The sequence below is a fragment of the Ctenopharyngodon idella genome, chromosome 20 (genome assembly GCF_019924925.1).
Source record: "Ctenopharyngodon idella isolate HZGC_01 chromosome 20, HZGC01, whole genome shotgun sequence".
Classification (NCBI taxonomy): domain Eukaryota; kingdom Metazoa; phylum Chordata; class Actinopteri; order Cypriniformes; family Xenocyprididae; genus Ctenopharyngodon; species Ctenopharyngodon idella.
In genome coordinates, this window is record NC_067239.1 from 15,788,914 (window position 1) to 15,813,210 (window position 24,297).

At 35.8% G+C, this 24,297-nt stretch overlaps 1 protein-coding gene, 1 long non-coding RNA gene and 2 other non-coding genes across 4 annotated transcripts; 1 reads left to right on the top strand and 3 right to left on the bottom strand.

Moving 5' to 3' along the window:
* Positions 1 to 2,254: 2,254 nt before the first annotated feature.
* Positions 2,255 to 3,815, bottom strand: LOC127502412 (uncharacterized). The gene is made up of 5 exons (XR_007926859.1): positions 3,724 to 3,815; positions 3,321 to 3,386; positions 3,083 to 3,152; positions 2,781 to 2,825; positions 2,255 to 2,472 (listed from the first exon to the last, which is right to left on the bottom strand). It is a non-coding gene; the product is annotated as an uncharacterized LOC127502412 (long non-coding RNA).
* On the bottom strand, positions 2,585 to 2,707 carry LOC127503015 (small nucleolar RNA SNORA26). The gene has a single exon (XR_007927001.1). It is a non-coding gene; the product is annotated as a small nucleolar RNA SNORA26 (small nucleolar RNA).
* On the bottom strand, positions 2,920 to 3,039 carry LOC127503014 (small nucleolar RNA SNORA26). Its single transcript, XR_007927000.1, has one exon. It is a non-coding gene; the product is annotated as a small nucleolar RNA SNORA26 (small nucleolar RNA).
* Positions 3,816 to 4,425: 610 nt separating the features above from the next.
* On the top strand, positions 4,426 to 23,588 carry usp46 (ubiquitin specific peptidase 46). The gene is made up of 9 exons (XM_051875334.1): positions 4,426 to 4,782; positions 10,487 to 10,567; positions 12,950 to 13,163; positions 15,922 to 16,163; positions 17,120 to 17,196; positions 17,318 to 17,401; positions 18,111 to 18,308; positions 19,097 to 19,175; positions 20,203 to 23,588. The coding sequence occupies exons 1-9, from the start codon at positions 4,747 to 4,749 to the stop codon at positions 20,302 to 20,304; spliced, it is 1,113 nt and encodes a 370-aa protein (XP_051731294.1). The 5' UTR covers positions 4,426 to 4,746; the 3' UTR covers positions 20,305 to 23,588.
* Positions 23,589 to 24,297: the final 709 nt, after the last annotated feature.

The window sequence follows — 24,297 nt, forward strand, 5'->3', positions numbered from 1 at the left end:
ACATACTGAAACCCTCCTAAAACCTACCCTTATGCCTAAAAACCCTTTCATTTGGAAACCTACAAACAACAAATCTGGTTTCCTGGGCAGAACGGGGATGGGGAGTCACAAGGTAACATAATGGACATGGGCGTGGCTTCTGACATCACGCTTGGATGTGGGTCGGGGTTGGATGTCCAGTGCAAGATGCAGCGAGCCCTATATGCCCGGATTGAGAACCACTGTTCTAAAACAAAAGAGGAGGGCACTGTACTAAGGGGACAGACCTATATGGCCATGTGTCAGAGCTCTGTGTTGTACAACAGAGTGACAGGCGCTTTCCATGTGTGGTAAAAGCAAGCGGTTGTGCTATGCAGCTCCGAGGCCCTGTGTTTGTTAGTTCAGCTAAAGCTCTTCATTTATTTTACCCCCATATCAGGTGCTGTAATCTCAGTAATCCTGTTATTGTAACATCTGCATTCAAACTTACATCATTGTCTATTTCAGTACAGGTTCTCAACTGGTGGGTCATAATCCAAAAATGGGTCACAGGTATGTTCTGATGGTCACAGAGAGCAGAGAAAATAAAACGTACTAATAAGTTAGTACAATTAAACTAATGTATATTTTTGCATAGTCACACTAATATGTGTACCATCTATTAAAAGAAACAAGAAAATGCATCAAATATCCTTTGCCACAAATTAGAAAGATGCCAATATAAAGTGACATACCTTCATTCCCAAAAACAATGAACAGAACTACACAAGGTAAAGGAAAATATTTTTAAAACTTTGCATGCTTCTTTAGAATCATATGGCGCACATGCTCACCTCATTTCATTAAGTTCTAAAAAAAGAGCAGACCATTTTTCGGTCATTTAAATGTTATTTTGCATAAGATAATATAGCTTTTTTTTTTTACCTTTATAACAGTTGAAGCGCCACCAATGGCCTGATGTCCATAAAAGTTTCCATGCTTCTTTAGAATCGCGTGACGAATGTGCACACCCGATTTTGTGAAGTTGTACGCAAATCGGGCTGGAACAGAGCCAGTTTCGGCCATTTTATGGGATTTGCCATAGAAACATTTACATAGAAACATTACATTTTCTATTGTCTGCTGGTTTCATTCTATCAGCCTTCAGAACAGAAATCGCTTGGAGCGTACAGTTAAAGTTTGTTCGAAAATTATTGGACCTCCTATCAGGACTCTTTCCACTATAAGTGAACAGCAAATGCTGAAGTTGGCTGGTAGGATTTTACATGACCCATCACATGTTTTGTTTTCTGAATTTGTGTGGCTCCCTTCAGAGCGACGACTTCGTTGTCCAGGTTGTAGGACACAAAGGAGGAAGGCAACCTTCATTCCTAAAGTGGCTCAGCTTCTAAATTCTCAATTTCTGGCCACCAGGCTTGCCATGTTGTGATTACATATTTTTTTAAAAACTTTTTTTGTTATATTTTTATAGGGTCTGGATCTGCTTCTTAGATGTTTATGTCATATCATAGAATACATGTTGCATACATTGTGTTATTTACTGTGTTGTGTTTTTGACGTATATTGCTTGTTACTCTGCGTGACCTTGTGAATTGCCCTTCGGGGATAAATAAATTGAAATTGTCATGGAAACATTTAATTTTTTACACCTTAACAGTTTTAGCCCCACCTTGGGCCTGTTGTCCATTAAATCAATAAAACAAACCAAACAGTGATATTTCTGCATATTGTTTAGGCTATGTAATTCATGGTAATATTAATGGGTTTTAATTTAGATACCTTGCAGAATCACATCTGGATTGTGAAGTAAAGCCAGATGAGAACCACTATGAGTAATATTTAAGTTTCTTTTTATTAAAAAAAAAAAAAAAAAAAAAAACCATTTTGACCATCTAATCCTACACCTCCAGAATAAAGGACAATTTTTTTTCCCATTAATTTTAAAATGAATTAAAATTCTGCCATCTCATCCTAAATATTAAATTTCAACATTCAATACTTCATTTTGTCATACACTTAAATGGAGACAAAGTGATTCACTCTAAACAGGATATTCTTATTCAACATCCCATCTGGAAGACAAAAAGCATCAATACTATTAAACCATCCATTTGAACGGATTTCCTGCCTAAATTGTTGAAATTTGCAGGAGTTGCATCCCAAAAAACCCCAAAACAAAACACTGACCTAAATACAAATGAATCATGGCCAAAAAAAGAAATTTCCTCTAGAGAATCATAATCCATGACTTTAAGAACAAAATAACTACAAAAGCAAGCTTTTACTTTCTTTATTGGTAACTAGCCATAACTTTCAAAACACTTGTGCAATACATTAACACATGGTTTACAATAGTAACACCACCACTCATTTCAGATGTGCTCCAAACATGGCGATAAAATTAACTCCACTCAAGCCGCAATCACCATTTGAGGAACATGCCACCACAATCACCGAACACATGTGCCCCAGAAACGAAGCCATCAATGGGATCTGTTAAACAAGAGGAAAAAAAAAAAAAAAAAAAAAAAACCTTTTCACTTTAAAGTCAAGACAAATCAGATTACATGCGTTACTGAATTTAGCATTGCTTGCATCCTCATATACATGTGTCTTGCGACAGGATCCAGGCACAGAGATGTGACATCTGACCTAGGTTTTAGCAAGAGTAGCTTACTATACCCCCCTGTTATGGCCACTAGAGACACAGACAGCCTCCAGTGGGCAAAGCTTAGAAGGGAACATGCCTAGATCAGATTGGTTGTATGGATAAAAGGGCTGGTGTGATGGGAGTTACTCACCTAATGACTTTTGTTCTTACATTTCCTGCCTTTGCCATTTTTTAGCTGCAAAATGAAGGAAAAAAAAAAATAAAAATAAAAAATAAAGACAAATGAGCAGGTATCTTACCACAGAATTAGCACAGCTAACTATTATAAAAACTGTTTCTCCCGACAGGATCCGAAGCAAGGAAAGTTAAGCCAATGCTTCAGGTTTTTGAGAGAATTCTTCTACCCCTCCGTGTTGATCACTCAAGACATGCAGGACTTGAGTGTGCAATATAAGGGGCTAACACAACTAGAAAAACAGCTCCATCACTTACCAAATAGGCCTAATGTTTAAAGAAGGATTCTTCAGCACGTGTGGCCTCAGGGCCAAACCAATATATGAGCCTAGACATGAGGATTAAAAAAAAAGGACATAAGTAATCAAAATACACAAACAAACCTTGTTTTAGAGTTAAGATTCCCTTGAGCAAAGTCTGGAATAATAAAGACTTTGCGGCCTTCTTTTGTTTGTCACTGAGGACCTTAAAATAAAGTTAACAAATGCTTTTTTACCTTTATAATTCGGACATTACCGAAACTTGCAAGTTTCTCTTCAGTCAGGGGGTTCAGATGGAAAACCTATTTAAAAATAAAAACACATTTATCATGCATCAACGGGCAGACAGGCCGAGCATTCACCACGTGCGTCTTCGTGCCACACGTGGCCTTTCTGCATATCAACTTAACACTTAGATATTATGATCACGGTTTAATATCAAGATCTATACAACATGTCTTAAGCCTTTTCTATTTTTCTACAAGCTATTTTACTACCGTTCTATGCCATTTCTATGATAAACCAGTCTCAATGTAACTGTTCTGGTAAACACTATTTACAGCATAATTTTACATTTAAATGTACAATGAAGCATAATTTAAGATATAAGAAATTAAACAAATGTGCAAAAACACTTACCAACAACCATGTTGCGCCCGCTCATGCTGTCCATGACCGCTCCCGTGCGTGATCTATGCGAAATGAGCACATGTGACCGCTGCGTGGAATTATGGGACATTTAAAGAGACCGCCTCCATTTCCGCGAATCAGTTCTTTCAAACAGTTCATTTAAAAGACAAAACGATTCAGAGATTCGCTCGGAAGAGTCAGTCCGATTGGTGAACAAATCGCTCAGACCGGTTTTGGGAAAAGATCCGACTCAAAAGAACTATTATTCACGAATCATCGCAATCTAGTGGTAAAGTAAATGAATGACAGCAGGGCATATGAGACAGCGTTTTATTTTGTTTTTAAATAAGTGTCATATTCACGAACTATTGCTCAAGAAATTCCCTTTTTTATACATTCGCATTTGACTATTTCGCCTGATATTTATATGTATCAATGTATGTGATGTACAAGAGTACTTCGTGTTACCGAAATGTATCAATTAGCTTTATAGTTTTTTCATACATAATTCATTATGGATTATAAATGTACTATGAAGTTGTGAACTGTGGGACAACCCCTGCTCTGTATTCATCTCGACCCACAGACCCACACTATCTAATCCAAATTCTATTGGCCACAACGAAAGTTCGAACGAATGTTTTCGACATTCATTGGTGAATCAATCTGTCAATCAACTGAGTAGCGTTTCATGTCGTATTCAACAAATGCACCAATCGCGTTTCATTGGGCGGGGTTTGATCGCTAATCCAGGATGTGAATGTTTCGTTTAGTACGTACAACTGGCAAAGATGTTTACAATAAATATATTCCGTGTTTTTATTCTTAGTTGCAGTGACCATGAAGAAAACAAATAGATGAAAGCCGTAGACGTTTATCTCTCGCTTTGTTTGCACTTTGCATGAGCAGCGGGGATTGAATGGTCACTGATTGCTGTCCTCGGTTGGGATTGCATCTTGGCCTGTCAGTGTACTGCTGCTACAGTCATGTTTAATTCATAAAGATGGCAACGAGGGGCACCTTATAAACTAAATGACTGTCAGAAACATCGCCTCCATTTGTAATATGGTAAGTGAGTGGATACTGCGTTGGCTAGCTCTTACGTAATGATGGTTGAATGGCTTTCCTCACAATCAGGTGCATGACCTCATTTATGAGCTGATGTAAGCATTGATCACCCCTGTAATGAACGCATCTGTCATAACTAGATGTATTTACATGGTCAGATAATAAACCGAGACTGAAAGTGTTAGAAATTGAATAAAAATCAGTTTATATAAAGGAAAATATAGCAGTATCAGTGATGCCCTCTTTATGTTTTGATAGCTCAGGTTAGTATCAGTGTTCTTCATTTTGGAATTTTAAACGATAAAACATTCTCAGTGATAAAATAGTATGCTAATCTGTTTTTAAGGGTCTCTCTGTAATTTTTGGCTTCCTAAAATGTATAGGAGTGACTGTGTGCTTTGCATAGACATTTACTCTCTTTGTATTGCTCTGTCATTTTGAAAATATAAGCATATCTCAAAAAACTTGTTGGAAGATGATTGTGTTTTAAAGATCTGCTCTTAAAAGAATAGTTCAGCCAAAATGAATGAAATGACCCCAAATAATTATTATTATTATTATTTTTTTTGTACATTTTACAAATACAGGTACCTACTTTTTATGCAGTTAGAATGACTGGAGACTGGATCTTTCAAAATTCAAAAAGGTTGAAACGGCACTATAAAAGTATCATAAAAGTAGCCAATATCGTCTTCTAAAGCCATGTGATACTTTTTTTGAGCTGTTAACTGCTGGAATAGTATTAAGCGATTGAAATTATGTCTGATTCATTTATATATGAACTAGCCTAGATGTGTTATTTTAGTATTATTTATTGGGATGCACTATGTATTGGCGGCCATATCGGTATCAGCCGATAAATGTTTATTTTTAATGTTGTCCTTATCGGTCAGAAAAGAATATTATGTTGATATATTAATTAATATAAATTAATTTTAAAAGTTAAGGATATTTTACTGGTTCAAAGTAGGCTACAATTAGTGTATGATTTTGGGAAAAGAAAGATTTAGATGTTTCCTTGCAATTCCTTATTTTCTGCAGTTAAGGTTTTAATATAAAAGTTTATTAACTTTTATATTAAATTGTCCACTGTTTTGTTTGTCTTCTGTTTTTGTAATCAGGCTCAGAAAATGTATATCAAGATTTAGATTTATCAGCTAGTCAAACCAAAATTTATTCAGACACCTTGAACATTTCATTCATTAATACAGTTTATTCACTATAGTTAAAAAAAAATGGTAATAAAATATGACAAGATCTCAGAGTTAAACTATGTCAGAAAAAAAATATCTTAATTATGTCAGATAACACCTAAGCAAAACATGGTCAGGTCAAAGTGTCTGAATAATTTTTGATTCCAAATTTTTATCAATTTTACTGGTAGTCCACTGTATGAAGAATTTTTGGATATAATATGTCACAGTTCACGATTTGTTCATAATTATGACATTACTACTTCTATCATGAATGTTCATTACCATGCAAAGGATAGCCTGAGGAGATGTCAAGATTGAATAATTACTTAAATTTCAGTCTGTTAGTCACATAAAACTATCGTAATGGCTTCAGGAGATTTGTAGTATCACCATCATAATTAAAGTACTTTACAGCCAAAAAAAAAAAACATTTTGTACTTGTTCTCTCTGTATGCTTTTTGTACAGCCATTTTTAAAAAGGGTTTTAAGATGGCTAAAGGGAGCAGAGCCCATTGTTTTATGTAATGCTGCAGTTTCACTGTGGGATATCTGACATTGCCTGAATATTTCATTGGCTGAAACTGGCCTGAACCTCTAACCACTGTCAGTTGTTCTTCCTTAGATAACTGCAGGTGCTGTGTCAGCCTGGGCTAGATGTGGTTAGGAACATGAAGAGTGAATTATTGCCAGCATGAGGGGCTCAGACTTAACGTCTGACTGCTGTTTAGGGCTAGTTATGTAACTAATGGACGGACAGGGTTCATTTGTTCATCGGCATGTGTTTGGGGCCACGTCTTGTAGTGGCTCATTGACCATGGATATAAGGCAAGCTAATGAAATGTTCTCCTTTATGTCTTCAATGTTCTAGCCTGCTTAAATGGCCTTGATTAGTGTGCGTTTGGTGTGCACAACCGCAGGCCTGTCCTTCAGTTTGAAAACATGAGTCTATTACATGTACTTTAGTTTGAGAACATGCATCTGGCAACATATATGTATGTTTGTGTGTGCTTGTGTACGTGCCCTTTTATGTGCTGTGGAAGGTTTCTGAGCAACATAAGATGGCTTAGCTGACAATTGTATGTAGACAATGAGAAAATGACCCCTATTTAAAGTCAAATGTTGGCAAAAATATCTTGCACAATGCCGTATTTATATTTCAATAGGCAATAAAGATCTATTAATACTGGAAATGAAGGACTTTGTGGATTCATATTTCCTACAGATAAAAAGGATGCTGTCTCAGTCTGGTTAATAACACTAAACTAGACAATGCACAGAAACAGAGAGGGGCTATTTTCCATCTTTCAACTGTCAGTCATGGTCTTGAATTTACTGGTGTATGACTTTGATCTCTGGATCCAATTGTGGTAGTCATTACCTGATCTGCTCATTCAGAGTCATCCAGAAATATGTTGGGTTATAAAAGGGCAGCCATTTACAACTGTTCAAAAGTTTGGGGTCGGTAAAATGTATGTTTTTGAAACAACTCTCTTGTGCTCACCAAGGCTGCATTTATTTGACCAAAATACAGTCAAAACAGAAATATTGTGAATGTGAAATATAAATACAATTTAAAATAACGGTTTTCTATTTTAATATATGTTAAAATGTAATTTATTATGGTGTTGACAAAGCTGAATTTCAGCATTACTGCAGTCTTCAGTATCACATGAATATTTGATGCTCATCAGGGTTTCTGCGGGACTTAAAAAAAATGTCTTAATTCACTCTTACACAAATTAAGGCCTTAAAAAGGTCTTAAATCACAGCAGAAAGTCTGAAATTCATAAAGTTATAGCATTAAATGTTGCATTCATTGCAATATATATATATATATATATATATATATATATATATATATATATAGCTTTGTCAGTATTTTTGTCCTGTTTTCCAATACAAATATCTAAACATCTTTGATACATTTACTTGAGATTCAAATGTAAAATGAAGTCAAAAACGTTTATGAAAACGTCCCATTGAATTAAAGGGTTAGTTCACACAAAAATGAAAATTCTGTCATTAATTACTCACCCTCATGTCGTTCCAGACCCGTAAGACCTTCGTTCATCTTCGGAACACAAATTAAGATATTTTTGATGAAATCCAAGAGGTATATGACTCCTCCATAGATGGCAATTTAGCCACTACTTTCAAGGTCCAGAAAGGTACTAAAGACATTGTTAAAAAAGTAGACGTGACTGCAGTGGTTCTGACGTATATAACCTGGAAGCGCTGAACATAAGCGCTGAACAGCGTACGAGAATGACACAGAAGAGAAGATATTGTTGAATAAAGTCGTTATTTTTGTTTTGTTTTTGCGCACAAAAAGTATTCTCGTCGCTTCATAACATTAAGGTTGAACCACTGCAGTCACGTAGACTGTTTTAACAATGTCTTTAGTACCTTTCTGGACCTTGAAAGTGGTGGTTAAATTGTTGTCTATGGACAAGTCATATACCTCTCGGAATTCATCAAAAATATCTTAATTTGTGTTCCGAAGATGAACAAAGGTCTTAAGGGTGTGGAACGACATGAGGGTGAGTAATTAATGACAGAATTTTCACTTTTTGTTCTTGTTTTAAGCATAAACTCACTTCATTTTAATCAATTTCACAAAAAACAAGACTTTCATTTCATTTTGTATAATCTCCAGTAAATGCATCTTGATTTAAGAATCTTTAGAAATTTTCTCTGGGAAACAAGACAAAAATACTGAGGAAGAACATCTCTTTTTTTGCAGTGTGATCAGGAGATACAGTAAAAGTTAGTGGTTGAGAGCAGAGCAATTCAAGGTACTTTTTTGTAAAATTAAAAGTAAAGTAATGGATAATTAAAAAGTAATAGATATCTGTTGGAAGTTGTATTTTCAAACTCTGAAGTGCTTGCTAATACAACTCATTGTGTTTCTCCTTATACATTTACATTTAGAGAACATATTGACGTATGGTATTCCTTCGATTTTCTTTACTTGGTCTTAAAAAGGTCTTAAAGTTTTAAATATACCTTCATAAAACCTGCAGAAACCCTGCTAATTATCAATGTTGAAAACAGTTTTTCAGGACTTTGATGAATAGAAAGTAAAAAAAAAAACAGAATTTATTTGAAATAGAAATCTTTTGTAACATAAATGTCTTTACTGTCACTTTTGGCCAATTTAATACATCCTTACTGAATAAAATTATGAGAGTATGAAAAAAAAAAAAAAAGTTTTTACTGACCCCAGTCATTTGAAAGGTATTGTTATAGTTCTTTAAAAAAAAAAAAAAAAAAAAAAAGTAAAGGGTTCATATAACGTGGAATCCAATTTCAGTGTTACTAAGAGAAAACGACTGGAACCTCTTTGTACTGAGGCCCAAGTAAAACTCTGAGCTTGTCATGCTGATTCAGTTACATTCTGTCAGGGATTCTTATCCAACATCACTTCCTGCTTAGTTGTTCTATCCATTATTAAGGCTTTGTGTAGCTCTGTTTCAACTTAAATGTCATGTCACTCGGTTGCTGATAAATTGGACAAATGCAACACTTGATCCTTGAGTATCAGTTTAAATGGACTGGACTCCAAAATCAAATATGTGACTGCATATTGTGAATGATATGAGGAGTTGTATGTAGTTATGAATGAGAGAAACTTTTTTCTAGATGACTCTGAAACTAGCCTAGATCAAAATCTAAATTGTAAGATTTAGCATGACAAAATTACTAAACGTAAACTAAATTTAAAGGGATAGTCCACCCAAAAATGAAAATTCTATCATCATTTGCTCACCCTCAAGTTGTTCCAAATCTGTATAAATTTCTTTGTTCTGTTGAGGAAGGAAGATATTTTGAAGAAAGTTTGTAACCAGGCCACTTTGGGGCACCATTGACTTCCATGGTAGCAAAAAAAACTACTATGGAAGTCAATGGTGCCCCAAAACTGTTCAGTTTAACACATTCTTCAAAATATCTTCCTTGGTGTTCAGCAGAACAAAGAAAATTATACAGATTTTGAACAACTTGAGGGTGAATAAATGATGACAGAATTTTCATTTTTGGGTGAACTATGCCTTTAAAATGAAAATAATAAGTTAGTATATAAATAATACTAAAATAACACTGTTTGCCACACATTCCAATGGTGAGTGAATTGACAAAGCTTACCGGACATAATTATGTCTTACATAAGACTATAATATTATAAAAATAAAAAAATTTGTAAAACAAACAGGTCATTGTGTAACTTGCAGCATCATATACAAGATGAGTCATTCTCCAGCTATCTGTCAAACTGCCTTTGTCATAAAAATGTGATTTTTGTTTCTAATATTTCCATTTTTGGTTGCTTAATGCGAGGAATATTTCATGTGTCGGCACATAGAGTTTTAGAAAAAGAAAGTTTTTTCTAAATAGACAACTTAAAATGTAATTATAGCTGTGAGTGTTCTTACTTTGTCTTAAATATTCTGTGTAAGCATGAATATTTAACAGATATTTGTCTTTTTTCCCCTCTCTTTCTGTCATTTCAGGGCACCAATGCCTCTGCTCTGGAGAAAGACATTGGTCCAGAGCAGTTTCCCATTAATGAACACTACTTTGGATTGGTCAACGTAAGTATCACACAGCACCAGACTAACCCTAAAACACACATGGCTTCACATGTGAGCCAGATGTTGTGAAGACCTGGTTATGGAGCAAAAAAATATACACACATGGTAACGGTTTGCATATTTGTTTAGTAAAATATTGAGTAGCTGGCTTCCTCGCTTGTTTGCATGTTATCGTGCCATGTTGTATTGCTTAAGAACATTATTGTAAATTTGAGGGACACCACAACATCAAAACAAAACAACCAGTTTAAGTGTTTCACTGAACTGGCGAAAAAGCACAGTTCACAACCCTTGGCACTTTATTTGTTATTTTCAAGAGAAGGGAGCGGTTTATTTGTACTCTTCTGCAAAATATATTAGCATGTGATTTTCACTGCAGAACAGGGAAGCTTGACAACACAGTATTTATTTCTGCTGCCATTAGCACAGCTGGTATGATTAATGAACATGTTACTGTTCAGCCTTAAAGCTGAATCTTTCAGGTCAAGCTGCCTCTTGTTTTAGTAGAACAGTAAATTCAGTAAGGAGATCCACAGGAATCAGGTCACATTTATTATTTTTCTTGCTGTTAACTTATTTAGATTAGAAGAAACCACAAAAAGTAGGTCACAGTTATTATTATTATTATTATTGTTCATTTTTTAGATTCGAAGGAGAGTTGTCACCCTGATCTAATGAGAATAGCAAAACTGCTTTAATTTTAATTAAAGATTTACTGTCATCGCAAGGTGATGAAAAAAACAAAGCAATTTAAGGTACTTAATGAGAGAACTGATTAGTATAAAATCAAATTATGTGTCTGAGTATATATTAGGATGCTGGATGAAAAACGCTGAAGGCGTGACCTAGTGTGTATGCTTTTACACATGCATTTACATACTGGTACTCATGAAGGAGATACCAGATTGAATCTGTGTCCTTCAACAAAGGTGAGATTTAAAAAAAAAAGATGCGCCATAATGACAATTAAACTATTTTAATTAAAACATACTGTTACCAAGACAAAAGTAACATTGCAAAATATTAGCACTAACTGTGTCAAGTTAATAATAGGCCATGTTTCCACCTGGTATTAAGATGCATTTTGGTCGATTGGATCACAAGTGGACAACGTTAAATACAGGTGTAAACAGGGTGTAAAACGTTTTGAGCTTGTCCACTTTTGACCACTTCCAGAGGTAGTCGAACACGCATTTGAGCGGATGTCTTTCGTAGTAAAGCCGCTCATGTGGTCGAATGTGTTTGAACAGCCACAAAAGACCGCCTGTTTTCCTTCTGCTGACCTAATGCGTAAACATTATGGAAAGTGCGCTTGCCAGACGGGATTTAAACTTTGTCAGTTGAAGACCAAAGTTTCGTTTGAAGATGAAAAACGTACCAAGCACAATGTTCTCTCATCATTCCTGATTTCTAACACACAATCACCGTGTTTGGCGTGGTCTTGTGGCTATCAGAGCAGAAACGAAAGCTGGTGCTCTCCGTGTTTTTCCGTCGTCTTTGGGTACGTTCATATGTAAATTGCCCAAGCTTATTTTGTCCATTAGATCGAAAGATCTGGAACAAAAACATACATTTACCTGCCCATAGACCCTCCCCTTGAAGAAATCAGGACAGAAGTGGTTGAAAGTGGACAAAAGAGATGGATTAAAACACCAGATGTAAACAGGTATGTGTCACAGTCTTGTCTGCTTGTGATCCGATTGACCAAAATGCATCTTAATATCAAGTATAAACAGGGTCATAGTTATTAAAAATAATTTTTAAAAAAGTGACTCGAAAAACACATTTTTACGCACATTTGCAAATAATTACTACATTTCGATCGGTGTAAAAAGATTTTTTTTGTTTGTTTGTTTATTATTGTGTTTTCATGATTAGTCATTGCTATCACTTCCGAATACTCATATCCTGACCCTCTTCTTCCGGTCATTTTCTGTCATCTCTGCTTTCACTGTCAATAAAAATGCCAAAATGCCCCGAAAACAACTTCATTGTCAGCGTGTGCGGACAGGAAAAGGCCTTTAGAAGGGAAACGGTGCTCTGTTGTCACAGTAACAGCAAGTGCTGCTCTTTCAGCTTGTGCAGGTCATGTTTTTAAAGAGCATTTGATTCCACCATTAGTTTTTTCAGCACTTTGATTTGCTTTTAGCCGTGAGCAGGGAGTTTTTCTATGTCTTTCTTGACTGTAAATGTCTCATCTAGATCCATGTTTGTTTAACCCGTGCCTGCTTCTTCCCTGGCGCACCTCCAGCATAGACTGTTCCAGTTTTTTTTCGGGTTCATAGATTTAATTGCGTCCCAAGTGTTCTTTTGTTTGTTTCCCGCTCAAGAATTGATTAGCTCGACCTAAATGAATTCCTCTCTCTGTGTCTTTTTCTCTAGTTTGGGAACACATGTTACTGTAACTCAGTGTTGCAGGCTCTGTATTTCTGCCGGCCGTTCAGGGAGAATGTGTTGGCGTATAAAGTCCAGCAGAAAAAAAAGGAGAACCTTCTCACCTGTCTGGCCGACCTCTTCCACAGCATCGCCACGCAGAAGAAGAAGGTGGGCGTGATCCCTCCCAAGAAGTTCATCTCACGTCTGCGGAAGGAGAATGGTGAGGGGTCGAGGTTTGGCTGGTTAGCATGGTCTAGTTAACCCCTGAAGGGTTTTATTTTTTCCCATATTTTTTGTTTTTCATTTTAATTTTTCTGGATTCTGTTTAAATTATTTAATTAAATTTTAATAATCAAAAAGCATTATGTCAATTGAATCCTAAAACAGTGATTTATTGAAATTTTAACAATAATAGGGCCCTCTGTTTTATTTTTTGTTTTTTCCCCCAAATTCTGTTTTCATTTTTTCAGGATTCATATGATTTGTGGTTTTATGATTTAATACAAATTCATCATCAAAACTGTGGTAATCAAATTAATTCATAAAACTTATGATTCCGTCCACATTTTCCATATCTTGCAAATCATAGGACCCTAATTCTTGTGGTGCCATTAGCCAATCAGATCATCGGGACATATTTTTTCTGAAGCTCCAAATTATTAATCACAATACATTTATAGTTTAGGTGGCTCAAAACCTATATCAGCAACTGAGTGCCCATAAACAAATTGGCAGTTTTGAAATCACATACTTCCTTTGAGCAGCTTCCATTGAGATGAATGATAATAGATTGCCCTTTCCAGGTTTTACAGACCTCCTTACAGAACAACCTTCCTAAATGATTTTCCTTCCTTCATCTGTATTTGAACTGCAATCTGTTTGATCTTTATCAGAATAGATGCCTTATTTGTCTCTATCCATCTAATTTTGTGTCCCTGGACATTTGAGAACAACATGTTTTCAATGTTGACTGAATGATCGACACATTCACAAAAGTAAGACATATTGAACAGACTGTACTTCTGTCCCTGTTTTCTTTCACATCAAGATAAATATGGTGTCTGCTATGACTAAGCCATCTGTTGTCAAGCTAGAATCCTACAAAACTGCTAAAATATCCTCAGAAACAGAATGTTTGAGAATTTTAAAATCTGCTTGTGTATCCAGTATAAAGTGTTTGATGGTAAAGATGAGTTTAACATGAGTTTTTAGGCAACTAATAGAGCTGTACCTGGCGTTCAGACAGGGTACTATGTGAAAAATCAAATCTGTGCACATTAACAGTAAGCCTCTGTGTGATATGCTGAATGAGAAGCAGGTGTAACAGATCAGGTGTGTGTGTTTTGAGGGAGAGGGGAGGGATAATATGTAGTATAAAAGAGGATTTGTTCTTCTGTCTCATTCCAGAAAAGGCCCTCTCTATGAATTAACAATACAGACCTCTATCAGAGAGACATCACTTCACCAGCTACACACACACTCATACAGAGTTAGGTGTATGATTGCACATGCTATTGCGTGTACCAACATTGTGCTCAAATGTGTGACTATAGAGCTCCTCTCAGTTCACGTGATCACACCATGTCCAAAATGCTGCCTTCACATGGAGAAGTGGAAGTGCCAACTTTCAGTTACATAGTCAATAACCTTTATGAAGCTAAAGAACGAGACCATTATTGTCAGATGTAATATGCTGTTTAAATGTAATCTTGTAAAACACTTTTGGAGATTTCAGTTTTTAGATTGAGCTACTTGAGAAGTTGCAATGAAACAGATGTAGCGACAGTTATTTTTGTGATGTACATCCAAGTGAAACAGATGATTGAAATGGGGGAAAAAAAGTAGGCAGCAGGTTTGGTTCTTTCCATCAGTTGTTGATTGGATAAAGGCAGGTCTGAATGCGAGCTTGCAGTCCTGTTGTTTCACTGGAAGATCGAGTTATGATATTTTAATTAAAACTTTTAAAATGTAAAAAATTTAATATATGCATAGATTTCACAGTAACATCAATGATTCATTTAGAAAATGGATAGGGTTAAAGGGTTAGTTCATCCAAAAATGAAAATTCTGTCATTAATTACTCATCCTCATGTCGTTCCACACCCATAAGACCTTCGTTCATCTTCAGAACACAAATTAAAATATTTTTGATCAAATCCGATGGCTCAGTGAGGCCTGCATTGACAGCAAGTTAATTTACACTTTCTAACACCCAGAAAAGTACTAAAAACATATTTGAAAACAGTTCATGTGACTACAGTGGTTCAATCTTAATGATATGAAGTGACGAGAATAATGATTTTATAATGATTTTATACAACAATATCTAGTGATGGGCGATTTCAAAACACTGCTTCATGAAGCTTCGAAGCTTTACAGATCTTTTGTTTAGAATCAGTGGTTCGGAGCGTGAAAGTCACGTGATTTCAGTAAACGAGGCTTCATTACGTCATAAGTGTTTTGAAATTTCAGTGGTTCACCACTGGGGGGGCGTGACTTTGGCAGTTTGATACACGCTCCGAACCACTGATTCAAAACAAAAGATTCATAAAGCTTCGAAGCAGTGTTTTGAAATCACCCATCACTAGATACTGTTGAATAAAGTTGTTAATTTGTTTTGTTTTTTGGCACACGAAAAGTATTCTTGTCGCTTCATAACATTAAGGTTGAACCACTGTAGTCACATGAACTGTTTTAAATACATCTCTAGTAGCTTTCTGGGCATTTGAAAGTGTAAATTAACTTGCTGTCAATGGAGGCCTTACTGAGCCATCGGATTTTATAAAAAATGTCTTAATTTGTGTCACGAAGATGAATGAAGGTCTTACAGGTGTGGAACAACATGAGGGTGAGTAATTAATGACAGAATTTTAATTTTTGGGTGAACTAACCCTTTAATTCAAGTGAACTGACTTAGTTCCATCACTGTCATTTGCAGGATTTATATCACATGTTACACTTTCTGGCTTCTCCTGTAGACCTGTTTGATAACTACATGCAGCAGGACGCCCATGAGTTCCTGAACTATCTGCTGAACACTGTGGCTGACATTCTGCAAGAGGAGAAGAAACAGGAGAAACAGAATGGACGGCTGAAGAACAATGGCACTGCCATCGCCACAGACACCGAGCCGGAACAGAACAAGGCCGAGCCCACCTGGGTTCATGATATCTTCCAGGGCACGCTGACCAATGAGACGCGCTGTCTCAACTGTGAGACGGTATGTGTGTTGTGTTACCTGAAGTGTTTTCTTCGTACACAGATGCAAATGTTGTTGAATTGCAGTTCTGCAAAAAAAAAAGTTTACATAACCCTGGCAGAATCTGCAAGATGTTTAATTATTGGAGCTATTTTACAGATGTTTCTATGTATTCCACAGGACAAAATAAATATTCTACCATATTTATTAATGCAAAACATCACAAAAGGCTGCAAGCAATATAAAGAACCTTTGTTCTTGTTAATTTGTTTAAAATTAAGTTATTGTTTTGTCTTATGAAATATATACTAATATCTGTTATGCAGCTTCTTCAGGGCAATGCTACTGTACATAAATAAACTTAATATATAAAAAAAAAAAATATTTAAAAATGCTAAACATCTACATTCTAAAAGGAATATGTAAATGTATGAGCAAAACTATATTAGAAAAAAATAGAGTACTCTGTTAGACAACCTCAAAAGGACTGTTTGGGTTTTTTTTTAAATCATTGTGAGTTTTCTTATATAACAACATTCGGTCAATTGTTTGAACTTTGCTGCCTGCAGAAAGAAACTACCGCCTCTCTGCCATGTGGCCCACTTTTCAGTCTTCTCTGTTGATTAACCTACTTTTCCATGCATTAACACACTGCCACTCGATTCGACAGTACTAACACGCTGTCACAAGCCAGTGCTTTAACACATTCACTCACATCTTTCGCAATAAGTGCAAGACAACAGGAGACAGTCAGGCCACCAGAGTTCAGCTGAAACCGTAGAAAGGGGTCGCCAACATGCGTAATGAACATCTTTGCAGAAATGAGTTCCCTCTAACTCTCTGATTACTAAGATTGTCTCTGTGGGAAGGGAGATCAGAGTCTCTGAAGAGGTTTTGTGAGTGGGGCGTAGATGTGTTTTCTCTTCTTCCTTAATATGTAAGTGCTTTGTGAACTCATATGCCCTCTGTTTTTACAGGTCAGTAGCAAGGATGAAGACTTTTTGGATTTGTCTGTAGATGTTGAGCAGAACACTTCAATAACACACTGTCTCAGGTAAACATATACACTCACAGTGACATAACAGTAATCACACATGTTGATGTACACAACCAGTTCTTTCCCACTGTGTTCATGCTTTTTAGTAGATGTGTGTTTTATCTGATGGCTTTTACAGGGACTTCAGTAATACAGAGACCCTGTGCAGTGAGTATAAATACTACTGTGAGACGTGCTGTAGCAAACAAGAGGCACAGAAACGGTGAGCGTCAGCGGATGTGTGTTGATATTATGATGTGATAGGGTGTGTAACTAACTGTTTAGAATGGCATACTACTATAATTTTCATGTGGAAGAATTCATTATGCATGCTTAATGGTGTTTATTTGGGCATGAGCATTGCAGCATAACACCTGATTTGCTAAAGAAATTATATGAATCAAATGTAATGCAAATGTTGCAAACTTTCCCCAAAAACTGTCTAGTTTATTAAGCCAGAAAGACTAGTTAATTAAGCTGAAGTAGTGTCTGCAAAAGTAGAGTAACTGTTGAGTGAACAGTTTCGTAAAATAAAGTTTAATACAAAATAAACAGTTTAATAAAAAATAAGAATAATTTATATTCACAATAAAATCTGGATACATAAATGATCAAAATTGTGTTGTGACAAAAATGTAGAATATACTGTATGTAACATTTATCATTACTTACTTTTTCACATACTATTTAAAAAGTACAGTATTACAGTATGGTAGTTACAAACCATTCCAGAGTTAGTTTGTGTGTGTGATTTGTTTTTATAATGTAGTGTTTGTAATATAAAGTATATTTGTGGCCTGTATTACACAATACAATTAACAAAGTAGTCTTGTGTCATGTGTATGGGGGGAAAAGCATTGATATTGTAATGTGAAGGTATAAGTGCCAGTGATTTTTGTTTTGTTTTGTGATTGTTTATGTATGTGTTGCAGTATGCGTGTGAAGAAGTTGCCCATGATCTTGGCTCTTCATTTGAAGCGCTTTAAGTACATGGAGCAGCTGCATCGGTACACTAAACTGAGCTATCGTGTGGTCTTTCCACTGGAGCTCCGCCTCTTCAACACCTCCGCTGACGCTGTCAACCTCGACCGCATGTATGACCTTGTCGCTGTGGTGGTTCACTGTGGCAGGTACGAGAACTGTCAAACATGCACATCTGCTACATATAAAACAGACTGTCTTAACACAGTCTGCCATTTAGGTACATTAAGTCATATTTTATAAATATTGACATTATAAGCAGGATTATGACAAAAATCATAATTGTCGGCTATTCCCTTGAAATTGTAATCGCAATTAATAATTCTGATTAATTACGATTTTCTCCTTAGCGTAAAGGTTGAGAGGTCCATCTTTCACTGTTTTCCATGTTTGTAGACTTAGTTTGTGGAGTAAATATATAGGCTGTGTACACGGCTTTTTAAAAATGGCTGGTGCTGGTGCTGGTGTTTCGGATTCGTTCGACCAATCAGCATACACTTACGTCACTGGTAATTCCTTTTGTGCTAGCTTAGACCTTTTACACTCTAAAGTCGTTGTGATTCGCCTCTTACAACATAACATGCTCTAAACACACCTCTTAAGCACGCAGAATAATGTAAGTGGATTTTTTTTTTTGTAATCGCACCTTTGAACGATTACAAAATCATGCCATCCATAATCGTAATCGCAATTAGAAATTCGATTAATTGTGCAGCCCTAGTTGGAGTCTCAATGCACTATGCTATAAATATATTTTTCGTAGTCTGAAAATACACCATAATGGTAATGGTTTTGCTTCAAGAAAAATTTATTTATCAGGAAAGATAAATGTGAAGAAAAAAGAGATAAATTTGGATTTTATTTTGGCTTTTGTTCAGTCTCTACATATTTAAAATATTAATTGATTTCTTTGATTTTCTGCCTCTGTGTGTATTAGTGGCCCAAACAGAGGGCATTACATCAGCATCGTGAAGAGTCACGGCTTCTGGCTGCTGTTTGATGATGACATTGTGGAGGTATGCACACCATCTATATAATATATATATATATATATATATATATATATATATATATATATATATAAGCAGACTTGCTGGAACATTATATCTCTAAAGAACCCTAACATGTCTTCTAAGTAATTGAGTAATTGCTGACTTTCAGAAGTTTCAGAGGGTGTATACTCATTTATGCTGTGCACTGTATATATATATGTGTATATATATATATATATATATATATATATATATATATATATATATATATATAGTTTAGGGTCAGATTTTTTAAGAGAACTTAAAATTTAATTTATAATTTACAAGTTACAAAAATTCAAATAAATGCTGTGCTTTTAAACTTTCTATTCATCCAAGAATCCTGAAAAAAAAAAAAAAAAAAAATGTTTTCCACAAATATATTAATCAGCACAACTGTTTTCAACATTGATGATAATCAGAAATGTTGGTTACACTTTATTTTAATGTGTTCTATTACTATGTAATAAAATGTATAATTACAGTGTAACATTACCAAACATGCACTTACTATAGGGTCAGGGTTAGGATAAGGGTTTGGTTCCATATAATCATGCATAATTTACTGTTATTACTACAGTAAGTGCATTTAACAAGGACACTGTAATATAAAGTATTACCAAAATGTTTCTTGAGCAGCAAATCAGCATATTAGAATGATTTCTGAAGGATCATGTGACACTGAAGACTGGAGTAATAATGCTGAAAATTCAGCTTTGGATCACAGGAATAGATTACATTTTAAAATATATTAAAACAGAAAATTCTATTATTGAATTGTAATAATGTTTAAAGCTTTTACTGTATGTTTGATCAAATAAATAGAGCCTTGGTGAACCTAAGAGACTTCTTTAAAAAACATAAAAAACCTACTGACCTCAAATTTTTTAATGCTAATATGCAGACAAAATATAAACCCTACTGCATGCAGAATATAACATTCCTCCTTCCTGCTCTCTCTCTCTCTCTCTCTCACCATCTTTTTCTTGTGTCTATTTTATTTTTCTCACAGAAAATTGATGCACAGGCAATAGAAGAGTTTTACGGTTTGACCTCTGACATTTCCAAAAACTCTGAGTCAGGATACATCCTGTTCTATCAGTCCAGAGAATGAAGGAGCAGAGGGGGGACAAATGAAGAGCTGAGGAGGATCACGAGAAGAGATCAAAAGGAACGGTATACGTGAAGATGACATCCGCTAGATTCCTTTTCCACATCCTTCTCCTTTTCCTCATCTCATACTTAGGGTCTCCAGCTGAGACTGAGTGCCAAAAGCTCTCTTTAACCCTATTTGCCAATATGACATTTCCCAGAAGTTCCATTCTCCTAAATCTCGCTGCACTCTGGGGGAATAAATCACATCTTCAAATCTGACCCTCAAGTCAGTCACCTGCATCTGAAAGGCACTTTATAAACAAAACAACAATAAGTAACACAAAAGCAACACAATGAAAAAAATCACAACATATACAACTACAATACTTGTGAAAACTTGAAGGAATCAAAAAGCTACAAACGGAGCAATGAGTACTGGTACTCTAGCAAGAGTCACTGCTTCTGATTGGTCAGTGCCTCTCATCCTGGGTATCTGAAACCAGGAAGAGGGTTTCTCTCTCTTGATCCCTGGCTTAAGATCCCTGGCTTCACTTCAGATGTTTTGTACTGTGATGCCCACCCATCAGTCCTCATTCGTACAACTCTTACCCAGTAGCTGGTGAATCCGCACATCCTAGTTCAGTCTTGGTCATCTGAGGGGCTGTTTGCACTGTGTGACCATTTGTTTTGGATTTCGCCATGTTGTGGGATTATGATTCTGAGCAGTCTGTTACATGAGTGAGTGTATTTGTGTGTGTGTGTGTGTGTGTGTGTGTCTGCATTAAGACAGTAAATGCAGGCAGCTGCTCTGAAGTGACTTTCATCCAGAAATAGTTGCAGTCTTGTTACCAAGAGAGATTTCAAAAGTTGTCCTATTTAAATCTCTTCCAGTAACAAAGAAAAAGGGCAGAATTGCAAGGCTGAAATGCTGCTTTTGTCTCCCTTGCATTCTTATCTAACACTGTTGTTACCTAACTTTCATTATAGGTAAGGGCCTTACATAGATTTAGTTTCTGCTTTAGTTTCTCTAGTTTGGTTGAATCCATGATTTGACTCCATCTTTTCTTCTTCTTAAAGGGATAGTTCACCCAAAAAAATGAAAATTACCCCGATGATTTACTCAACCTCAAGCCATTTTAGGTGTATATGACTTCTTTCAGACATGATCTGAGAAAAATATCCAATCCAGTCTGCCAGAAGCTAGTTATTTTAGTTTATAAAGTTTTAAATATGGATATTTTTCTTACAAAAACCCATCGCTTCACTTCAGAAGGCCTTTATTAACCCCCTGGAGCCGTATGGATTATTTTTATGATGGATGAATGCATTTTTGGGGTGGGGGCTTCAAAATCTCACCCCCATTCACTACCATTATAAAGCTTGGAAGAGCCAGGATATTTTTAAATATATCTCCGATTGTGTTTGTCTGAAAGAAGATAGTCATATACACCTAGGATGACTTGAGGGTGAGTAAATCATGGGATAATTTTCATTTTTGGGTGAACTATCACTTTAATACATGTTGCAACTTGGTCCCTGGTCATTTATTAGAAGTTAGATAATATAGCATTTCATTTTATCATTACTTTGAGGTGTTATGTCTTGGACACAGATATGACATTCAACAGCAGCAGCCTTGAGATTATTTCATTGCGATCTGTGAAGTTCAGCTTTAGTTCTTATCGAAGTATCTGATAGGACATCGCTGTTACGATAAGAACATTTCAACTTTGTGGTGAGTGGCGTTTATCTGAGAGGGCTTTTACTATTTATTATACGTTGTATTGAGAGCATCTGACTTTCGAAAAAATGGGGAACTTTATCGAAGACAGTAGGGAAATGTACTTGATAATCCTGATTTTTGGGATTTAATTTTGTATATAAATGGGAGAGAGTGACTTCAAACAGTCATCGAAGGGAAACAAGGTGCAATACAGGGACAAGATGAACATTCCATGCTCGTTTTACACCAACATTTCTACGCTTTTTATAAAAACTAAGCTCACAGAAACACTAACAACTGATCGGTACTCCTGTTTCTTCATTGTATAGCTTTTTAATGTTATTGTTTGATTTAGGTGAATATCTAATGGTCATTTACCATTTTATTATCTCAGAAATACTGTAATATTTCCCACAACTGAAATACATAATTTATTTGCCTTTTTTTGTCCGTTCACAGCTCATTCAGTGTAACAGTAGAATAAGTGATTAGGGGGGGGGAAATGTTTTTTTAGTGTTTTCTAGATTCATCCATTGCTCCACATGCGTTCTTGAGCCCTAAGTCTGTGGTACTTGTATTTTCACACTCCTCAAAATCATTATAATATGTAATTATATGTTAATGCCGCACTACATGCAATATAGATGTATGAACACTGTGTAACAACACAATGTGAGATTGACTATGCAGTGTTTGTGCTTGTCCTGTTGTTTCCCGACGCTCGACAGATGCTGAGTGATTATTTGGACGGTAGTTTTTTCATACGCAGTTCCCCAGTGACACTAGCGCTATACTAGTGCTATTTTTCAAAAAGAGAAGCATATGTGGTTGTTTAAAGATGTTTTAGTGGTACTAAGACCATGTTTCTTGTCCCATGCCTGTTCTTTTGGTTCGTCAGTGATCAAAATGAACAGAAATGTGCCAAAATTGTGGTGGGAAACTCTCACAGTCCTTCATACTGGAAAATGAAAGATATCTCTGTGTCATGAAGCTGTACATAAATATTATGTAGACATATTGGTTAGAAATAAATTATATTTTTAAAACACTAAATGATTCTATTAAAAAGGACTTATTATTCACATGGGGAAGTCATGGTTGCAAATGAAGAAATTACAAGCTGTTGACTGTTGGAGATTTTATTATTTCAATCAGGTCCCTTATGGAGACCTGGATCATTTTGAAGTTTGTTCTGTAGAGTAGCCTAAACTAAAAGTACTGTAACTTCTTACTACTGTGGATTGAATCCCCACACACACATATACATGAACATCTGGATATGTTGAGAACCTATTAGACTGTCACTTTTCTCAGTTACACACCTTGTATGCAAAAAACACACCTGTCGGTTTTGTCCTCTTTTCATGTGTGTATTTTTTTTAGGTCCACAAAAGAAATGTACAATGTTTGTTTGTTTGTCTGAGAGAAAAATACCAGGACTCAAACTCTAATGGAAAGTGTGATAACTGTAAGTGCACTTTATCATAGCAGAACCAAAAAAGTTTCTCGTAGGAACTGGAATCCTGAATGAGATTCTTTTGGTTTATTTTCCTTTCCTCAATAAATGAAACACAACTTTACCAACTGTGGCTCTGCAGTGATTTTTAATTGTTTGTTTGTTTGATCACTGTGTGATTGTTTCAATTATTCTTCTGCTTTTTGTGGCTGACACATCTTTTTAATTTCCATTTCTGTGACTAATAAGATGGCAATTTTGTACAAAAACACAAAAGGCTTTGTGTAGAGAACAGCAGGGCGAGGGAGTGAAAAGGGAGAAGAATAGCTTCATTGAGTGATCGAATTGACGAGAAATGAAAATCCTGTTTACAGAAGGTCCTTTATGTGCCTAAAATGCTGATGCATCAACAGCAACAAACATTTTTTGGGATTTCCTTAGGGAGATGTGTGACTTCCTGTGTGTGTGTGTGTGTGTGTGTGTGTGTGTGTGAATGCAAGGGGCATGCGTGACGTCTTTACGCAGATGAGATGAAAGAACACCTGCAACAGAGCGAGTCAGGGAGAGTTCTCCTAGAAAATCAATGTCTTTTGTTTTCATGTGTATGTGTGTGTGTGTGTGTGTATAACAGTATGTGCGTCATATGCTGATCAGATCAGCAAGAAGGGTGAAGTGTGTGTGTGTGTGTGTGTGTGTGTTTGAGAGAGAGAGTCCTTCACAGATTTGTTTCTTTTATACTTCCTCTTGTTTGTGGACCATAACCTGGTTTAATCAAGCACTCATATCCTGTGCGATGGAGGGATGTGCTTTTGTTCTCCAGTTGTCATGCTCTT